Source organism: Mycteria americana, chromosome 1 (assembly GCF_035582795.1).
Source record: "Mycteria americana isolate JAX WOST 10 ecotype Jacksonville Zoo and Gardens chromosome 1, USCA_MyAme_1.0, whole genome shotgun sequence".
Lineage (NCBI taxonomy): Eukaryota > Metazoa > Chordata > Aves > Ciconiiformes > Ciconiidae > Mycteria > Mycteria americana.
The window spans coordinates 222,514,839-222,534,966 of NC_134365.1; the positions used below are offsets into that span (position 1 = coordinate 222,514,839).

Here is a 20,128-nt window from a genome sequence, read left to right on the forward strand (position 1 = left end):
ACAGACTGTAACCTAAGGACACAAAATGAGAAAACCGAGTCCAATCTCGTTGCAGGGTCTGCAGGGGGAGTGTATTGTTTTTACTGCCTCATGATACCATCTGGTCTGCCTATAACTCCTTTGGGAACACCACAAAAATCTCTCCCCACCTCCCACGTCATCATCCAAATGAGGGTAGGCTGGTCTGGCATGGAGGTGTAGGGTGCAACGGGCACGCAAAGCAATCCAAACGCGTCCTGCGACGTGTGGAGCTGTTTGTATGTTGCCACGTTTCCTCGGGGATGCACGTGATGTATAAGTGACATACCCAGGCTGTCTGAGCTGCTGCTTTCAGAGCATCAGGCCGTCTTTATGGAGCCTTCACCCTGTCCCGAGGCAATCTACCTCCTGATTCACCACCCTCGTCATTGTGTAAAACAATCCTCCCTGCAAGCCAAATCCCTGTGACTTTGTCGTGTCTGCAGGGTCGTACCAAACCATTTGCTCCTTTCTGCCCCCAAATCAGTGCCTTCAGTCTTCCTCACGGGCTGGTCTCCTCCTCTGGGCCATCTCAGCCCAGCCTTTGCCTCATCCCAGTAGCTGAGTGGTCGAGAAGGAGGGAGCAGAGTGAAAAGGAGGAGAAAGAGAAACCATGGCCTTGCAAGTGAGGGGGGCAACAGCCCCCATCTCATGGGAGAGAGCGTGCCGCAGTGATGCTGTGAGCAGCCGTGGTGCTGGGGGGATGAAGGCAGAGGAAGCCACCGATTTCAGTGCCGGCGCTTGGCAGGGTTGGTGTCCAGCCGTGCAAAGAAGAGCTACGAGGTCAGGATCAGGACTGGAGCTTGGGATGCCCTGGCCATCCGTTAGCAGGTCCCAGCAAACTGGGAGGTGCTGTGCACTGCAGGGATGTGCTGGAGAGCTTTGGTAGTGAGAAAAAAATTGGTGTTTCTCTTTAGTCTTCTATTTGTTTCCCACCCACCCCCTACAGCTCCAAAAGATGCTTTGGTAAAGGTACTGAGAGCTCCTCCCGGCTGCCCTAGGTGCTGCTATGGAGAATGCAAATGGGAAAGATCAGTGCCCTGAAAGGGAGCTAGGTGCTGTTTTTGGCAAGCATGAGAGAGTTATGGGAAAATTGTACCTGGGTTTTTCTTTTTCATCAGGAGAAGGAAATGCTCTGTCTCTTCCACGGTCTCTCGGATACTGTCACTGGGAGGTGCCAGCCAGTAAAACCAGCAAGAACACATGGGTGCTGCTGTGCATGCTGCAAAGCGTCACGTCAGCCAGACACTTGGAAGGGACCGGTGTCTGCAGGAGGAAAGACCTTCTCCATGCAAAAGTAAAGGTGGATGCAAGGCAAATGTGAGTGTTTAACATGCAGACTCTGGGCCTCGGCCGGGAAGCTGCCGGGATTCTCTCCTGTATTTTTCCAAGGGTCTGTAAAGTAGATGCCTGAAGGCAGGGAATTTGTGCACGTCCATTTGTGGCTGCTGAAACTGTCAAGCTGCTCCGATCTGCCAACAAGAGGTCAGAAGCCGGGGACCTAACCATGGAGACCTGAGCGCTCAGCAGCGTTACGCTGTGCAGTAAGCACAGGCGTGGTGCAGTGTGAGCACCTGAAGCAGCGGTCTGTCTCGTGCTGGGACGTTTTGCTAAATCCAGTGAGTCAGACTGGGCAAGCCGTGGGGAAGAGCAAATGTTGCTGTAATCAGCTTGTGGACAGTAGAGAGCAGCTCGCTGAGGTACAGAGCAGTTCCCTTGGAGGTTAACGCAGGGGATGCGTGTCAGCTGCTGACAGATCTGGCAGCTGTTTTCATAGAATCATAGAACAGAATCACGGAATCGTTTAGGTTGGAAAAGACCTTGAAGATCATCGAGCCCAACCGTTAACCTAGCACTGCCAAGCCCACCACTAAACCTTGTCCCTAAGCACCTCATCCAAACATCCTTTAAATACCTCCAGGGATGGGGACTCCACCACTTCCCTGGGCAGCCTCTTCCAGTGCTGGACAACCCTTTCGGTGAAGTAACATTTCCTAATATCCAGTCTAAACCTCCCCTGGCGCAACTTGAGGCCATTTCCTCTCGTCCTATCACTTGTTACCTGGGAGAAGAGACCGACCCCACCTCTCTGCACCCTCCTTTCAGGCAGCTGTAGAGAGCGATGAGGTCTCCCCTCAGCCTCCTTTTCTCCAGGCTGAACAACCCCAGGTCCCTCAGCCGCTCCCCATCAGCCTTGTGCTCCAGACCCTTCCCCAGCTCCGTTGCCCTTCTCTGGACACGCTCCAGCCCCTCAATGTCTCTCTTGTAGTGAGGGGCCCAACACTGAACACAGCATTCGAGGTGCGGCCTCACCAGTGCCCAGTACAGGGGACCATCACTGCCCCAGTCCTGCTGGCCACACTATTCCTGATACAATTTTGAACCAATTCCCTCACAGGCGAAATCTGCGACTGGGTTAAACTATAAGCACTTCATTCATTTCAGCCAAGCAGTGCCGATTGACACCGCGGCTCCGAGTCACCCAGCCCCAAGCAGCCCGTGCATCTCCTTCCAGGGACAGATGTGATATGACAATTTGTCCATCTGGCACTAACGGGGCTTCCCAGCCCTCCTGGAGGTGGCCTTTCACTCCAGAACAGAGCACAGCTGATGCACTGCAGTCCTGAAAGGTCTGTGTGATGCTGACTAATGACATTTGTAGTAATTTTAGTTTGCATTTCTCCTAAAAACCTCTCACCCACTTTACGGAGTAACATGGCCAGGTGCCTCGCTGCCTGTTGATTTAGGTTTGCAATATGAAATGTGCTACCTTGAGGCTTGCACGCGTACCTGCAGCTCCCCCCAAACCCAGCTATTCTCCAGCTGTCTCTGAGTCACAGCAATTTGCCGGCTTTATTTAATAATTGACAGGACGACACGTCTTCCTAACGTTTGCTGTTTGCTTTTCTGTGTTTGACTTTCCATCGATGGCGCCGAAAGCAATAATGTACACACCAGTTTTTCTACAAGTGCTTTCCACCTGTCGATCCCTTTCTCTTATCTGCATTTGCTCAGCCCTGTACCTGCATACTACATTTGCTGTCACAAAATTCCCTTTTGCCAGCAAACAGTGTAAGTTGTCAACTTCTGCTTCACACCAGCACCTTCACAACCTGGTGGGAACAGTACCTCTGACGATGCTACACAGGGATGTGGAAATAAATGATGTCCAGACACTGCCTCACTTGCTTCTTATTCTGGTCAACATTTGTGTTTTGTACCAATCTCATATTTTAGTTGGGTGTGCAGCTTTCCTACTGAAATAGCTAACGATGCACAGCCCTTGCAATGGATTCATCTAGTTTTGTATCAACAGATTTCACAGGGGTTTTCTTCCAAGAAAGGGGGAAGGCTCTCTGCAGCAGCACATCTTTCTTAGTGGTAAAACCTCATCTGCTCTGCGAGACATAAAAACTGGGCCCTAACTATGAAGTTAAAGGAGTCTATAGACAAGCTCTGAAACTGGGTCAGATCTGGGATACTCTGCTGCATACCAAAGAGATTTTTGGGGGATTTTTCTTTTTATTATTTTTAGTAGCAACCATCCAATTCCTTTGCTTATGCATTGCGGGATTTCACCATTATGAGGTCCTATTGAGTCCCAGGGAACTTTGTAGTAAATCAACATGAATGGGGTGATCCTGATCCTGAGAAGGGTTACATGTTCATTGGGAAAGTTTGTTTTATCTTTGGAATTGGACACAGACTAATGTTCTGACCTAGTTTAAGACCACAAAATCCTCTGTTTACGCCTCCATATCCATAAGTTTGCACATTGCCAGACAGAGCGGCTTTTAGCTCCATGTAAACAAATTTCATACATTAATCTCAGCCTTGAGAATGAAGTAGATCATGGTTGAGGCCAAAATGAATTGGACGTTTTAAGTACACAAACTGGGGCACCATAAAAAGGCATACGGCTTTTCAAAGTGCTGAGGAATAACTCAAAAAATGCAGCTGCTGAGTTTCCCCAGATTCATCTCTGCATTCAGTGTCCCAAATTTGGGACTACACGTGGGCCCGGGGGTCCAGGCTCCCACGACAGTCAGAGGTGGTGAGTCAATGCAGTCCACGGAGAACCTCTCTAAGGTGAGCTGAGGTGCTCTGTATGTTCAGACGAGGAAACTTTAAACTAAATCCCACTCCTGAAACCACATCCTAGGTGACTGTCATGGTTGAGCCCCAGTCAGCAACTGAGCACCACGCAGCCGCTCGCTCACTCACCCCCGGTGGGACGGGGGAGAGAATCGGAAGGGTAAAAGTGAGAACACTCGTGGGTTGAGATAAAGACAGTTTAATAGGGAAAGCAAAAGCCGCACGCAAGCAAAGCAAAGCGAGGAATTCATTCCCTCCTTCCCATGGGCAGGCAGGGGTTCAGCCATCTCCAGGAAAGCAGGGCTCCATCAGGGGTAACGGTGACTTGGGAAGACAAACGCCATCATTCCGAATGTCCCCTCTTTCCTTCTACTTTCTTCTTCCCCAGCTTTATATACTGAGCATGACGCCATATGGTATGGAATAGCCCTTTGGCCAGCTTGGATCAACTGTCCTGGCGGTGCCCCCTCCCAGCTTCTTCTGCCCCTGGCAGAGCACGGGGAGCTGAAAAGTCCTCGGCCAGTGCAGCAACAACTAAAACATCCCTGTGTTATCAACGCTGTTTTCAGCACAAATCCAAAACACAGCCCCATACCAGCCACTATAAAGAAAATTAACCCTGTCTCAGCTGAAACCAGGACAGTAATGAACCCTTCATCTTAAATTTCACCTGGTGGGTGTGACCCATTGGAGGTGTTTATAGCTCTGTAGGTCATGCATGAATAAACCCTCAGCTTTTGACCGCAAGTGTCCTTCAAGAAGCTCAAGTTTGTCGGCCAGGTGGTGGGCTATGCTGGGTGGGTTTAGGACTTGCAGAATAATCCTAATCTCCAGCTGTGGGAGAAATGAGGCATCGTGGCTGCTGAGGCCGACCGCGCTGGATAATGCAGGGACCCAGCCAGCCCATGCCTGGAAACTGCCGCGCACTGTCACCACGGGATGGCTCTCCCCTGTCCTCCTGCTCCTCCTGGCACCTTGGTGAAGCGCAGGGAGCCTTGTGGCTCTTGGCCCTAGGGTTGTGTCTCTTCTCGCAGAGACGGGGAGTTTATCCAGCCTCATTTAGAAACCCGTGCACCCACTCCAGTGCGAGGGATAGACCAGATGACCTCTTCAAGTCCCTTTTGACCAAATTGTCTATGATTTCTGGGATTAGCACAGAATGAACAGCATAAAACTGTAGCAGCATGGCTCTGATGGTCCTTAGGGCACTTGGCTGGGTATTCATCTCTGCTTCTATTGCAGGGTACTGCATTACTGACTCCGGGCTGCGGCATCCAGAAACTATTGCCCAGCAACAGCAGCATCTCTAATCATCAGACATCCACGCTGATGGGTGCCAGTGACATTTCTGACCAGCCTCTGTGCTCTACTCTCCTTAGACTCGCTAGAAGCTCTACATCCTCTGTATTGCAAAGGTGAAGAGAAGCTTCCATGCACCCAGATATATTTTGCGTTTTGTGCAAGTCCTCACAGATCCAGTCCTACCTTTTCTGATACCGCCAGCCACACTGAGCCTGATTTGGTCTAATTCCGTGGAAATTGCCCACTGCACTCCCCACATCTTCTTCCTCAATGAAGTTAGGTTGGCTGTGTGTCCCTATCACCGTGCTCTTCAGTGAATTAATCAGACTAATGACCTCAGAGAAAAACCGCATTCCTCCTAATCTTTTTAATGGAGAAAGTAGGAGCGGTGACTTTATCCAGAGATACCTGCATTGTCCTCTCGGGCTCTGGCTTCGTTAAATACTCTTTTAAAAACCGGAGGGCAGTGAAGATGGCCTCTCTAGGCATAAAGGCCGACAACCTGCAGGACCTGAGTACAGTACCCTGTGGCCGGATCCTTGTGGCGTCTCATCTTCTGACCCCTGTGGTGATGCTGGACATCCCAGGACAAGCACCTCAGAGCCCTGGCAGCGGCACCTCTCCCATCAGTCTCCCCTGATTCCCCCCTTCCTCTTCTCCTGCAGGGACTCGTGCTCGCGCGCAGGCTGGGCAAACACCTCTGCGTGCCCAGGGCTGCCAGCAGGAACACCAGGCAGCTCTGCAGATCTATAAACCAGTCTGTCCAAAGAGCCATTGGTCACAAAACCGCTTCTCAAAGAAATTGGAAGATTTATGAACGCAAATTCTAATGGAAATTTTCCCTACAATCCTTTGGATTCCATCTCTGGTTGCACTGGCATTTCTTCTTTGGCTGGTATTTTCTGTTGGCTCTGCTTCCATCCCATCATTTTGAGAAACCATTTGAGCCATACAACCAGTCTGTGAAACAAACAAACAAACAAACAAACAAATTGTATATGCATGAGATTCTGACTTCACTCAACGTCAGAGTTACTCATATGTCAATTATCAAGTCCCCTTGATTCTTCCTCCGGTCCCTTTTGAAAGCAGAGTCATCTGATAATATTTTCTCAATTGCCAGATTGAATTTCGACTGGTTTGATGATGTCACAGTGATTTATTTTGAAGAAATCATTGCAGATTAGCAACATAACGTTGTTACTGCCTCTCCTCACAACTCTGCTCTCATTTCCTCGCTGCTGTTGCTGAGATGCCCATTGCAATGTCTTCTTAAAATCATGATGTAAATCCGACAGCTGCTCTGCTTTTTGAGAGACGGTATTAACCCATGTCGCCAGGCACAGCCTCCCGTCAGCACCAGGAGGCAGTCAGAAAGGCTGGAGTTGGGTGGTTGTGATTATTTAGCTTCTGTACACGCATATTTTAGCAGGGACAACGTGGTGCAGCCCAGCGCTCTGGTCTGTAACACACAGGCGTTATAGCAGGCTGATAAAGGCGAATGGACACGTTTGGCTTTATCAGCATGAAACTACTTCAACCTACAGAATACAAAATATGTTGATGAGATCAAAACTCGTATGTTGAGTCGCCATCCCTGGAAGTATTTAAAAGCCGTTTGGATGAGGTGCTTAGGGACATGGTGTAGTGGTGGGCTTGGTAGTGTTAGGTTTATGGTTGGACTCGATGATCTTAAAGGTCTTTTCCAACCTATACGATTCTGTGATTCTGTAAAACCCAAGGTCTTTTCAACCTGTTCAAAATGACATTCTGGAAATTTTGGTCTCTTTAAACCTTGCAAAATGAGGTGAAGACAAACGTGGAATTCCGGTGGCATGTGTGCATTGTGATCTGGCCACCTTGATTCAGATGGGGCCAGGCAACCTGGAAACCCTTTGGATTAATTAATTGGCACCATTCTTCTTTTTCCTTCTAAGAAGGAAACCCTCCTGCAGAGCAGACCACGGCTGTCCCTGCCCCCAGCAAGCACCTGAATCCATTTGACCCCCTTTTAGGCACTTGGGGATGCCCCTAAAAGTGAAGTGTGCTTTCCATGCACACTTTTTTTGGTTGTTTTTGGCAAAACAGTGGTCTCTCTACAGCTAATGCCATGCCCTCTCCTTCTGCTGGCCATTCCTGGCAGAACTGTGCTGCGGATGGCGAGCAGAGGAGGTGGAAACCATGGTTGTAAGGAAGTCCCTAAGGAACGATGCCTGTCAACAGTCACGGCACGCGGGGTTTGGGGGACAGGCACCGCTCTTGTTGAGATCACACACTGGCAGCGAGTTTCACAGCTTTGCCTCGACATTCCTTCCCCGCCAGGGTAAATTTATGGCATCCCAGCTGTTATTTACAGCCTTCAGACAATGTTATCCTGCTGGTGGAGGATTGGGACATGCTGTTCATGATGCTGCTTTGAGTTTGTATTTTAGCAAATTATATGCAGGTCACGTTGACCTATGCTCACCTCTCAGTTGCCTCTGAATCACCTCTATCTACCAGCTTCGCTTAATATGGGAAAATGAAATACGGGGCTTTGCAATGTTTGCAGATTTCTCTGGGATTGTTTGATTTTCCACCCCGCACACTAAAAGCAGAGAGTCTGCTGTCTTTGCGACAGGACTCCCTGTCCTTTCTGCATTTTCTGAATCCTCCCATTGCATTATTTACGTGATGTACCAAGTCAGGCATTAAATATGTCAATGTTTGCCTGTACAAGAGCCCATTCACTTCTGCAGGATGGAGCACCGGCGACCAAGGATCTCCTGTGTGTCGGTCATGGCAGCACAGGAAATTGGTTGACACCACTTCACTTTACCCAGGGTTTTTGTGATGATTTCAATTAACGACACTATTTTTCTGCTGAAACAGTCCAGATGGCTTGGCCTCTGAATGAGCTGCAGTTGTACAGGCTTAAAAGTGCTCCGTACAGGTTTAACCGCTCTGCTACCTGCAGAAGACCATGCTGGAGTGGCATTGTCTGCCTCTATAATTTCTTCCAAGCTCTGCGTTGAGGTCACCCCGTTGTATGAACAGGTGGTGAAGTTAAAGTGGACCAGCTTTAGGATGGATAATAGAGCTGGAGACTGTGGTGCTCTGGCAGAAGACTGATTTCTATTAGCAACCACTGAATGAGGGTTTTCACTTGAAGACATGTATCAGCAGCAAGGTGATGAACACTAGAAACACAGCTGTATGACAGAACCTGGGAGAGTTTGATAGGGTTTTACCCACAGCTACTGCACGGTGCTTTCCTGGCAGGGCACTTGGCACAGGACCAGAGCCAGTGAGGGTTTCTGCAGTTTTGGAAGTTGCCCAGAAGCTCTGCACAGAAATACATGAATGGAGTCACATCTGGGCTTCACCACCTCTTGGCCCTGCCTTTCACAGTTCAGACTACAAAAAGTCTTGCAGCCAGCTTAGATACCTCAAACACAGAGTGCAGGAGACCCACTGTTGACACCAGGCACAGCAGCAAGGGCATGGGCAGAAGGGAGGGACCTCCTGTCCCCTTTGAAAGCTACTTAGACTTCCAGGGTTGAAGTGGTGACATTCACAGAGGTGTCTGCAGCAAACCCTGTTTCCAGGTCCAGACCCTGATACAGGGGACTCGTCTCTCCTCCCCTCTTCCATGCACATGTACAGCTGCTCCTGACCTGAGTCCTGCCCCATTACGTCCCTCATGCACTTACTGCAACCCCAAACTGGAGCCTGACCGAACCCTCCCTTCTCCAGCCTCCCTTCTCCATCCTTCCCCAGGACTTATGGACATGGTTTAGTGGTGGACTTGGTAGTGTTAGGTTAACGGTTGGACTCGACGGTCTTAGGGTGTTTTCCAACCTAAATGATTCTATGATTCTATGCTTATATGACTTCCCACCACAGTCAAAGCCTGGCCCCATGCCGTGCTTCTCCAGCATCTACCCACACCTTTCAGGCCAGGCTTGTAGACCCAACCCCACCAGTTCCACCATCTTCAGCCACAACCCTCAACAAGCACACACACAGAGCAGGGACCAGCAATGACAGCCGCCTGCAAGGAGCTGCTGGATCTGAGGTGTCCAACCCATCACACCTCCCCTGGGTGGTTAGCTGGTGCTACAAGCTCATCCCTGGAGCTCAGCAGGAGAGGGATTCCCACTAAGGCTAAGGCCCAAGGGAGATCCCAAAGCAGGACAGCTGCCCGGCTCCAGGGTTACGCGGTCCTTTGGGGAATCTGTCATTAGAGCAGCTGGTCCATGTCCAGGTCCTGCTGAGCTTTTCTCCTCGGTGCTATTTTTGAGCCTCAACAGATGGCTGACTTGTAAAAACATTGCATCACTGCTGGTGACGTCAGAGCTGCTGGTGCCAACACGGTCAGTTGCTCCTTTGGTAGCAAGTGGGAAGGACAGCCTGCCAAGGAGAAGACATCCCTTCTGGGCTGCAATCTCTCCTTCCAGGCAGCTGGGATATTTTTGTCCAGCTCAACACAGCCGCTGCAGCCAAAGAGAACTGCATCTGATCAAACAACCTTTGCATTTTCGAAACTTTTTGAAGCAGAGGATGAGGGATGTGCCTGCCTTCCTCCCCTGCTCTGGATCTGCAAAGTCTGGAGCAACCCTGAGGGACACTGCTGGGCTGGTGGGAGGTGAAACCTCCACAGCAGCAGCCTTTGAGTCTCACCTTTCAGTTCAGACCTGTGCATGGACACACAGACGGTGGAATCCTTCACTAGGAGAAAAGAAGGAAGCCAGAATTGGTGCCAATGTGGTGATTTTAGGTAGCAGTGGTGCTCCTGTTCTCCTGGATCTTCCTAAACCCTTTCCTATTCTTTACTTGCGTATCTCCAATGAGCACGACCTCCCTAAATGTTATGGTCATGCTCGTTTTGAACAGGGTCTTTTAAAGGCTTTTACATGGGAGGACCAACCCCCCCACTTTTCCCTTCCCTCCTTGCCATCCCTTCTCACACTCCTATCAGTACGCACACACTGAACGCTGGCCTGTACAGTAAATATGATTAGGACTGGCTTAGGTTCAAATTATAAACATTTCTAGCAAATAGATGATGTGTGCCAAGTGGTGGCTGTGTTCCCCCTTAGCTGTGGTTCTGGGAAAGCAGGTTTTTTTTAAGACAGGAAAATAGATGAACAGATCCTCACACCCCTCCCTATATACATGCAATACCTATGCTTCTGGGAAAAGGGATTAAGCAGAAAACCAGCAAGAATGACTTGGTGGGAGCACAGCATGGAAACATCACTGCAGGAAGCTCGGTGCATGTGGGTGAGCCTTGAGACACAAATCAGAGGGAATCGTAAGATTTCGAGCATATCTGGTACAGACGAAATTATCTTACACTGTACAATAGGTATGGGCATGATTCAAGCAAGATCAGCGTTGGGCATTTTATAGTGGCTGCTGGAAGCCTGAGCCCTTTTTCTCCTTCAGCCGCCGGTCTGCTGGATAACCCTCAGCAGATATTTTCATCTCCAAACCATTCCCTTTTCCCAGCAGACCCTATGCAACCCCTCTCTCTGTGCCATGCATACAACCAGGCTGCTCAGCACGCTGGTCTTGAGAGGACCCTCAAGCACGACATTCGCGCTAGAAATAGGTTATCATTTCAGCACATGCAAGACAGGTAACGAGGGGAAATTTTCTCTCTGGCGGTTCCTAGGGGTGATGCTGCAGTTTGCAAACCAGATCATTGCTTCCAGCGGCACAGACAGAGGTTTGCTCAACGCAGTTTGTCTCTCAGTGCAGGAGGCTGAACGAGCAACGCTGGAAACTGCCTAATATGTAGAGTAAAATGGTGGCAGAGAGTCCCAAGGGAAAGAAACTAAAAGATGAGCGTGTGCATGCAGCTGAGTAGAGCAGGGAAAGAGATACCCTGTCATTTCCACAGATGGATGAGTCCAAAATGATTCAAGGGTATAGCTTTTCTGGAAAGCTGTAGAAAAACAGATCTGGAAGGGTCCTGGAGAGGGTATCTCGCCTGTGCCTTTGCCTTGAGACAGGATCAGCTCGGCTGAAACCATTACTGAGAGACATTCAGGAAAATCATCGGTGGTGGCGACTCCGTGACCATGCCAACCAGTTCCCCTGCTTCACTGTCCACCCCTTGCCTAACCTGAGGTTTCCTTCCTGCCAGCTCAGCCCATGACACTTCGTCTTAGCCCCGCAGTCTGGTTATTCCCATCTCCGCAGCATCTCTTTGCTTCGCTGCAGGCCACTTTCCTCTCCCTGCTGCCTCCGAGGTCATCTCCTGCTTTTGCTCTGCACCGTGGCATCTCAGCCGCTCCAAACCCATCACACCACCTTTGAGTTTTGTGCTTGTCATGGCCAACTGTGACACACCTTTCACTTTCCAACGTAAAGACATCGTTCTCTGGCTAAAACTCGTTTGCTCTGAAGACCGTAAGAACTATTCTACTACATCAAACTAAAGGTCCCTCCATCCTGCCATCCTGCCTTGAAGACTGGCTATTAATGGCCATTTAGGAAGGTAATTTACAGTTTATCCTTCCCTTGGCCTGTGTTCCAGCATCAATTTAGAGGCTTCCTGAACAGGAGGCAGCACCTTGGCCATCATGTTTAATAGAAATCAATGAATCTCTCACCTATGGATTTGTCTAATACTTTTTTGAACTTATATATACTTTGGGCTCCCACAACATCCAGCGGTGATGAGTCTCATAATTTCATTATAAGCTCTTTGAAAAAGTACTTTTTAATTTGTTTTAAATCTTCTGCCTGATATTTTCAGGGTGTGTTCTCCCCCTCCTAGTTCACATAGTGTGAGAAATTATGAATAATCATTCCATACGTATCCTCTCCTCCCCATTCATTATCTTATAGACCTTTCCTGTATTGCTTTATTGTCTCATCTCAAGGCTGAAGAGTCCTTTTCTGATAATCTCCACTTCTACAGAAGCTTCCCTGAAGTGGTCAGGCTGTTGGACTAGATGATCATTGCAGGTCCCTTCCAACTGAATTTTCTATTCTATTCTATTCTATTCTATTCTATTCTATTCTATTCTATTCTATTCTATTCTATTCTATTCTATTCTATTCCATTCCATTCCATTCCATTCCATTCCATTCCATTATCTGTTCCACACCTCTGAACATGCTGGCTCCAGGATGTTTGCTAGCTTCAGTAGTTCTTCTTCCTCTGTTTTTTTCACATCTGGAACATCTAGAGATAACAAACCTCTGCCAGGACTGTTTGGATGGGTGTCACGAAGGCTCAGTGTATTCAAGCATAAGCCTGGCCGTGAGGTTTAACAACCAGGTAGGAGCAGGCAGCTGTCTTAAAATTAATGCTTGTAAATTAATTGTTCTTTGGCACTTTGGCCACCCAGCACCAGGCGGTCCAGGACCATGCCAACAAACCCTTTAGCCTCTAAAATGAGGCATGCAGGCTCCTGAGCCCCTGCCTGGGAGCTGCTGAAGTGCGGGTTGGCTCAGGCCAGCAGCATGCCAGGGACCATGGTAACAACTTACTGGTGTCCATCACGGGCAGCGCCCCAGCACAGCCTGGTTTACACCTACAGAAGCATCTCTTAGGTCCAGTGGCTGTATTTACTATAGACACCTCATATGAGAACGGGCAAACTCATTAGCTCTCCTGTGTCTTGGTTTGGCAGCCACAGAAATAGGGGTTAATAGCAATTTCCACCTCACAGTTGAGGTGGCAAAGATAAACTTAGTACCACTAGACATCTAGATACAACAGGCTTCTGGGCCATTTGAGTGGCTAATGTGTCTGTGTTTGGCTTTGTAATATTTAATTTGTTTTTATTGTGCAATATACTATGATTTTAATTAAACATTTCGTGTCTCACTGGTCACAGGGGGATAGCTAGAACTTCACCTCTGTTGCTCCCTCGGAGAGATGCTGTAAACACTCTTCCTGCAAAATTTATTATTATTTGCATTACAGATCTATTCTCAATAAAAATTATGTGTATTGCCAGCATGCTGCAGCATTGCCAGCCATAAATCACAGGGAGCTATAAACATGTCACCCGATAAACTATCAGGAGAAAACCACGCTTACTGGGAGAGCATCATAAATGGAAAAGATCGTTCACTTCACACACTATTTTCACTGGTACGTCTTACGCTGTTTACGCATGGGGAGCTTGGGCTCCGCGTGGCTCCCAGTTGATTGGACGGGGTCAGTCCTCGGGGCGCGTTATAAGCGCTGCCCTCCTGGCGCCGGGACGCGGATGCGGGTTCTTCCTCTGCATCACAACGGGGTTGTGCTGCCTGCACAGGTCGTAAAGCTCCCGGGCCCCCGCCGCCACGCTCGGTAAGTACCCATGGCAATTAACAGCCTCTCCATCATTGCGCTGCTCTTTTACTGGTGCAATGGCCGTGGTTTATGGGGCTGGACGCCAACACGGGTGGGGAGGTGCGTCTCTGAAGCACTGCTCGGGAGGTCCACGCCATTCAATGGGACCCGCTGGGCTGGATGTGCTGGAGGAAGTGGGCAGCTGTAATTTCAGGCAGTGCTGGCACCATGGTACCGCTGAGGAATACCTAGCCATCGCGGTGCCGCTTGGCGTTGTGCTGTGGGCTTTGTGCAAGAGTCATCCCGCTCTTCCACCGTCTGGTGGCCTGGCTCAGCTGGTGGGAAAGGCATACTCCTGTCCTTGCCTGTAAAGTCAACAGAAATTCAGCTCTGTGGGTGCTGCATCCCCAGAGTCCCTTTGCTAATCCTCCTCGCTTGGATGTTTGAGTTGGCAGCGATGCAGTTGTGAAAATAGCAAAGTCTCCTCTTGGAAAAAAAGCAGATCTCTTGATCTCATCCTTCCCCAGCCCCCGGCTCCCAAGCCCCTGCTCTTGCCTACGCTGAGAAGAACTCTTAAAGCACCAGTACTTTGCTTAAGTTATTGGTGAAAATCAAAGTCAGAGGCAGGCGAGAAATCAGGAGGTGGCTTTTGAGGGCTGGAGAAGGAGGGATGGCACCGTGTCCTCCATGAGGCACCTGCGTTCGTGCCTGACCCCTTCTCCCAGGCAGTCTGGAGTAGCTCCTGGGGAGCAGAAACGCCTTGGGCGCTGAGCAGGACAGTTTTCTCTCTGCGGTAGGGTGCCTTTCTAGGCGAGCAGCAAACACTGCCATTAATCTTTAGATTGATATCCTCCGCTAACTGGAGGTTTGTTTCCTCGTCAGGGCTTGGCTGCAGCGTGAAAGGTGTAATTGCTGTCCCACAATAGTCAACTGGGAGGTGTAACATATATATGTGTGCTATATGTTATATATGCACATATAAATGTACATAAACATAAATAAGCATGTGTGCTTGTTTATATATTTTATATATGATATGTATTTTGTACATTTTTATATATATTATTTATAGACACATATACACACACACACACACACACAAAACATGGAGGGGAAAAAACCGGCTTGGAGTGGGATCCGTATCTGTAACTCGTAGGAACACATAACAAACCGAAGTAGCTCAGGGAGGAGCAGAGCTAGTAAAGCCTACCTCTAAATAACTTCGTATAGCCTGGTAGGAGTTGCCAGTGTCTAAGTCGGGTTTGCATGAAGGTTTTCTTGTAGCAGGAGCATCCCTCACAGACCCCAGTGAGTTCTCACCAGTCCTTTCTTTCCCACTGTGCTCTAACAGTTTCTCCGCTTTATCCACCTCCATATTCCTGGAAACCTCTTGAATCTCAATATCTTTGAGACTTCTGGATATCTGCCAGATGCTGCTGTAAGGGAGACAGTTAGACAGACAAACAGGCATGCACGCACTCATTTTTTTTTAGTTTTTTTTTTAACCCAGCCTCCGGATGAGACTGAATTGCAGGGGTCTGCAGCTTAATTCTCGCTGCTCAGATGCTGTTGGACTGGCAGAAAGGGACAGGTCTTACCTTTGGGGAGCTCCAAGCCGCCATTTAGGACCAGAGGTACCTCTGGACAGTTTCCTTTTGGCAACGTCGACCACTGTCGATGCGTTAGGGAAAGCGCTTGCTGCCCGTCCACATCTGTGCCGTCTCACGCACTGGCGAGGCTCTCCTGAGGAAGGGCTGTGACTTGTCCCTCCAGCAACTGACACAGCGGGTCTACGTGCTGGCCAAGGCGATTCCCGATACTAATGTGCAACTTTGCAATGAAGATAAAGTGGCCCTGCCTGGAGGAAGTGAAGTGCCTTTGGGTCTTCCCCAGTTCCCATCAGTTACGTGTTGCTTTTGCCCTGGAGCAGGAAGGTGTTTATCCTTGCTAAGCTTTGGGATTTATTGCCACATTAGACTCCCAAGCAGGCTGAGAGTCTAATGGAGCAAAATCATATTAGGAACATAATAAATACATCATGGAAGATATGTGTGTTTATTCAAAAATGAACTGTGTTATAGTAAACCCTCTTGCTCCTAATTCAGGCACTCTTTGACCTGCTTGTTTTGTAGCCTACAGAAGGTGCATTAAGACTGAAGCCACAAATATTTCTTTTCCTTTAATTAGCTCTCGTTTTGCACGTTCACTGCTTTCCCCCATCCACCCAGCCAGCCATTCTGTCACAGAAGGCACAGAGAGGGCTCAGGGACCCCATCAGCCCCTCCAGCAGCTCTGCTAGGGCGCATTGTCACGTGCAGTGTAGGAACCTGGATTGTGCTGAGATGGCTGAATCCTCCAAGAGGACCGAAACCTATGGTAAGACCACAGGCTTATAGGTTCATTGGATAATTCAGGTTGGAGAGACTTCAGAAGATCCCTAGGCCAACGTCCTGCTCAAAGCAGGGCCAGCTATGAGGTCAGACAAGGCTGCTCATGGCTTTATCCAGTTGGGTCTTGAAAGCTTCTAAGGATGGAGATGTACAACCTCTCTGGGCAACCTTCTCCGATGCTTGATGGTCCTCATGGGGAAACATTTCTCATTACATCCAGTCTAAACCTCCCTTGTTTCAACTTATACCTGCTGTCTCTCAGCCTCCTGCCATGCACTGCTCTCAAGAGCTCAGCCTTCTCGATAGCCTCCCTGTAGGTAGGGGAAAGCTGCTGTTGGGGCCCTGCAAAGCCTTCTCTTCTCCAGGCTGAACGAGCCTCTTTCCTTGGTCTTTTATCCTGGGGCATTGCTCCAACCCCCCTCCATCTCAGTGGCCTTCTGCTGGCCTCTTTCCTTGGTCTCTTACACTAGGGCAGTTCTCCAACTCCCATCCATCTCAGTGGCCTTCTGCTGAACTCACTAGAGTAGACATCTGCTAGATTTCTGTAAAGGCCTCACTCTCCTCATACTCTTGATCCCTGTGTAAAAACCCCACCATATCCCCTGTTCCCTCCCCTCTGATTCGGACCCAGAGACTTTCCGTGGATGCCTCCCCAGTGCTTCTGAACCTGCAACTTCTTGTGCTTTGGTTTGTGTTTGCCTGTTATTAATAAAAGTCCACGAGCTTTTATAAAAATAAAATTTTTAAAAGTTATTAAAAAAAGTCCATGGGTATTAATAAACATACACGGGCATCACACAAGTAGGGTTTTGCTCATTTATTTCCCTTCACCTGATAGTAAGGCAGATTATGAAATGAGCAACAACATGGATGTGAGAGCCGCTGAAAATCCACCTTACCCTGGTGGCCATCTTACCCTCCTTACCAGGATACCCTGGTGGCCATCTTCTGAGCTGAGAGCAGTAGCGTCAAAGTGCCTGATTCGCTGTTATATTTTGCATTTGTTTCCAATGTTGATTTCTTAACTAAGAAGTCACAGTTAAATTTTCACCATTTTCATGTCCTTTGATCTCCAGTTAGCATCAAAAGAAGCCAGCTGCTTAGCAGCTTGGTCTTGGTTGGGATGACCGTAGAAAAAACATTTGCTCACTCGACAGAGGATCTCAACCTGTGGAATTTGAGGACAACTGTAAAGCAGTAGCACTCACCAGGAATGTTTTCACTTTAATTTTAAGAAAAGAAGTTTTTCTTTTTTTTTTCTTTTTTAAAATAAAATGTCCATCTTTTTCCTTCATTTTATAGTTTAATGGATAAACAAGAGTGTAGACATATGTCACACTATGGTAATTCTAACAGTGTCCTAAACAGCATGGGGGCATCTGCATAGGTTGGTGGGGAGGTGAAGGGATGTGGCGCTTGTCATTACCCACTTCTATATTCAGTGGAGAGTCCAACTACCTGGAGTTTCTGTTGTTGATTTGTTTTAGGTATAGGTCATGTGAGAGCTGAGCTGGGATGGAGCATGACTCACATACCACGTGGGAATTCAATGGCTCCTTCTATCAGCCTTCAGCTTTCCTCATGATGGGCATCCCAGGCCTGGAAGCCCTTCACCACTGGATCTCCATCCCTTTCTGTGCACTGTACCTTACTGCTCTTTTGGGAAACTGCATGATCCTATTCATCATAAAGAAGACCCAAAGTCTTCACGAACCAATGTACTACTTCCTCTCCATGCTGGCAGTCACTGACCTGGGCTTGGTTCTATGTACACTGCCTACTACTCTGGGCATTTTTTGGTTTAATATGCGAAGGATTGAGTTTGATGCTTGCCTCACTCAGATGTATTTCATCCACATACTGTCCTTCATTGAATCCTCTGTGCTCCTGGCAATGGCATTTGACCGCTTCATTGCCATCTCCCATCCACTGAGATACCCATCCATACTGACCAAGACAACTGTCATAAAAATAGGTCTGGCAATTATACTGAGAGGTATGGTCTCCCTCCTTCCCATACCCTTCTTGCTCAAGAGACTAACCTATTGCAGGAAGACTGAGCTTTCTCACTCTTTTTGCTTCCATCCTGATATCATGAACCTAGCATGTGCAGATATAAAAGTCAATGTCTTCTACGGTATGATTATTCTTTTATCAACGGTGGGGATGGACTTCATCTTCATTGTGCTGTCCTACATCCTGATCATTAAAACTGTTATCAGCCTTGCAACCAAGGAGGAGTGTCTCAAGGCTTTGAATACATGTGTCTCCCACATCTGTGCTGTTCTAGTGTTCTTCATCCCAATGATTGGACTGTCCATGATCCATCGTTTTGGAAAGAATGTTCCTCCTCTGGTTAACAGTTTGGTGGCCTACACCTACCTTATAATTCCCCCCGCTCTCAACCCCATTATCTACAGCATAAAATCCAGCCACATCCGTGAGGCTTTGCTCAGGGCACTGCGGAGGAAGAGTGAATCTGACTGGTAGCTTCCTCCACCAGTTCTGCCAGAAAGAGCTAGTGGACAGGTTTCTTGGTGCTCCATCCACGCGGGTCACTGCCAGATGAAAGAACTGCAGATCCACTCGGACGCTGTCCCTCAACCCAGAGCTGTGATCTTCCATGTTTTGTCCTAGCATGATGTTTTTGTCCCTTCCAGCAACCTGTGAACACCCCAAGCAGTAATGCCAGTGATATATACAGATGGAAGCCCCAATTAGAGGGAGACAATTAAAGAAAAATGGGCTGCATGACTTTCTCTTTTCAAGTCATGCGATGGGGTGGACCAAGGAACCTCTGCAACGCATGTTATGCAAACTCTAGTAGCCAGATAAAAGTGTGTAAGCTTCCCTCAGACTCCCTTGCATGGGGTCATTGTTCCCTCGTCGCATGTAATAGCATAGCTAACCCAGGCAACAAGCTCAACAGGACAGCGCTTGGGCCAAGAGTTTGGAGCCACTCAATATCCCAGTTATTAGTTGTTCAACTGGAAACATGCCACAAGATGGAGCTCAGCTCCAGAGGCTGAGCACAGAGCATTTTCTGAAGATTAGGTCCTGTTAAGTGGGCCCACAGCACTCTCAGTCCTTCTAAAAGAAAGGCTCAGCCTTCATCTTCATCTGTGTTTCTAAAGTGACATACACATCTACAGTGATGGAAACAGGGCTGCTTTTGCATCTCTTTTTGGTGTCACTGAGTCTTACCATCTCGCCAAGTCTAATGTTCCAGCCATTGTTTTGCATTGAATGTAATGTATGTGTGCAATATCTTCAATAAAAGACATCTATTCGTTGCAAAAGGTCAAAAGACTTGATGAAGCCATTTTTTTCTGTTTATACGATGCAGAGATATTAGGTTAGAGTTGCTTAAAATCGTCAGGATTTGCTGTAGATGAGCACAGGATCGTGTGAATTAGGTATGCATCGGGATGGTGCTTGGGGATCTGGTGTGGCCAGCTCTCTTGCTGAAAAAAAGGGGTTTAAAAAATATAATAGGAATGGCTAAAGTTCCTGGCACTAAGGACCATGTACTACAATCGTCCAGCTGAGATCTGCCAGGTACTGACTGTAGCCCTCAGAGGGACGGGGGGAGGAGATCTCCAGGGGCAGTCCACAGATGGGAGGTGACAGTGTCTCCCAGCATCTTCTTGCTCTGCTGTAGGATGGGTCTCAGCCAGGCATGCAGAAAGGTTTCATGATCTTCCTGGCTTGCGTCCTCCCACAGACAGAATAAAATGGCCCCAAATCTTTCATGCCTCCAAATTATGGAGCTGTATTTTTGTTGATCTTAAGCCATATTTTGGCCAGTTTTGACCATGATGGAGAATAAGAAGAAATGGTCAGTGTTCACCCTGGAAGGGTGAAGCAGCAGAAGGTATCGGGACAGGATTACACACCAGAACTGGCCTGTTTCTGCCTGCTGCTAAGCTCTTCACACTTCAGACTAACCCAGGATTAGTGTCCTTTTCTGTTCTGCTGTACACATAACAGTACCTGGAATAGACAGAAAAGAATCGTGAGGGAACATCTCCGTAAAAAAAAT

At 48.3% G+C, this 20,128-nt stretch overlaps 2 protein-coding genes across 2 annotated transcripts in view; one reads left to right on the forward strand and one right to left on the reverse strand.

The window, feature by feature from the left end:
- LOC142410052 (olfactory receptor 51E2-like) overlaps positions 1-20,128 on the reverse strand; it is a 52,655-nt gene that overhangs the window by 9,140 nt on the left and 23,387 nt on the right. The gene's annotated exons all lie outside the window — the stretch shown is intronic.
- LOC142404526 (olfactory receptor 51G2-like) lies at positions 12,363-18,576 on the forward strand. Its single transcript, XM_075491488.1, has 2 exons — positions 12,363-12,384; positions 17,633-18,576. The coding sequence occupies exons 1-2, from the start codon at positions 12,363-12,365 to the stop codon at positions 18,574-18,576; spliced, it is 966 nt and encodes a 321-aa protein (XP_075347603.1).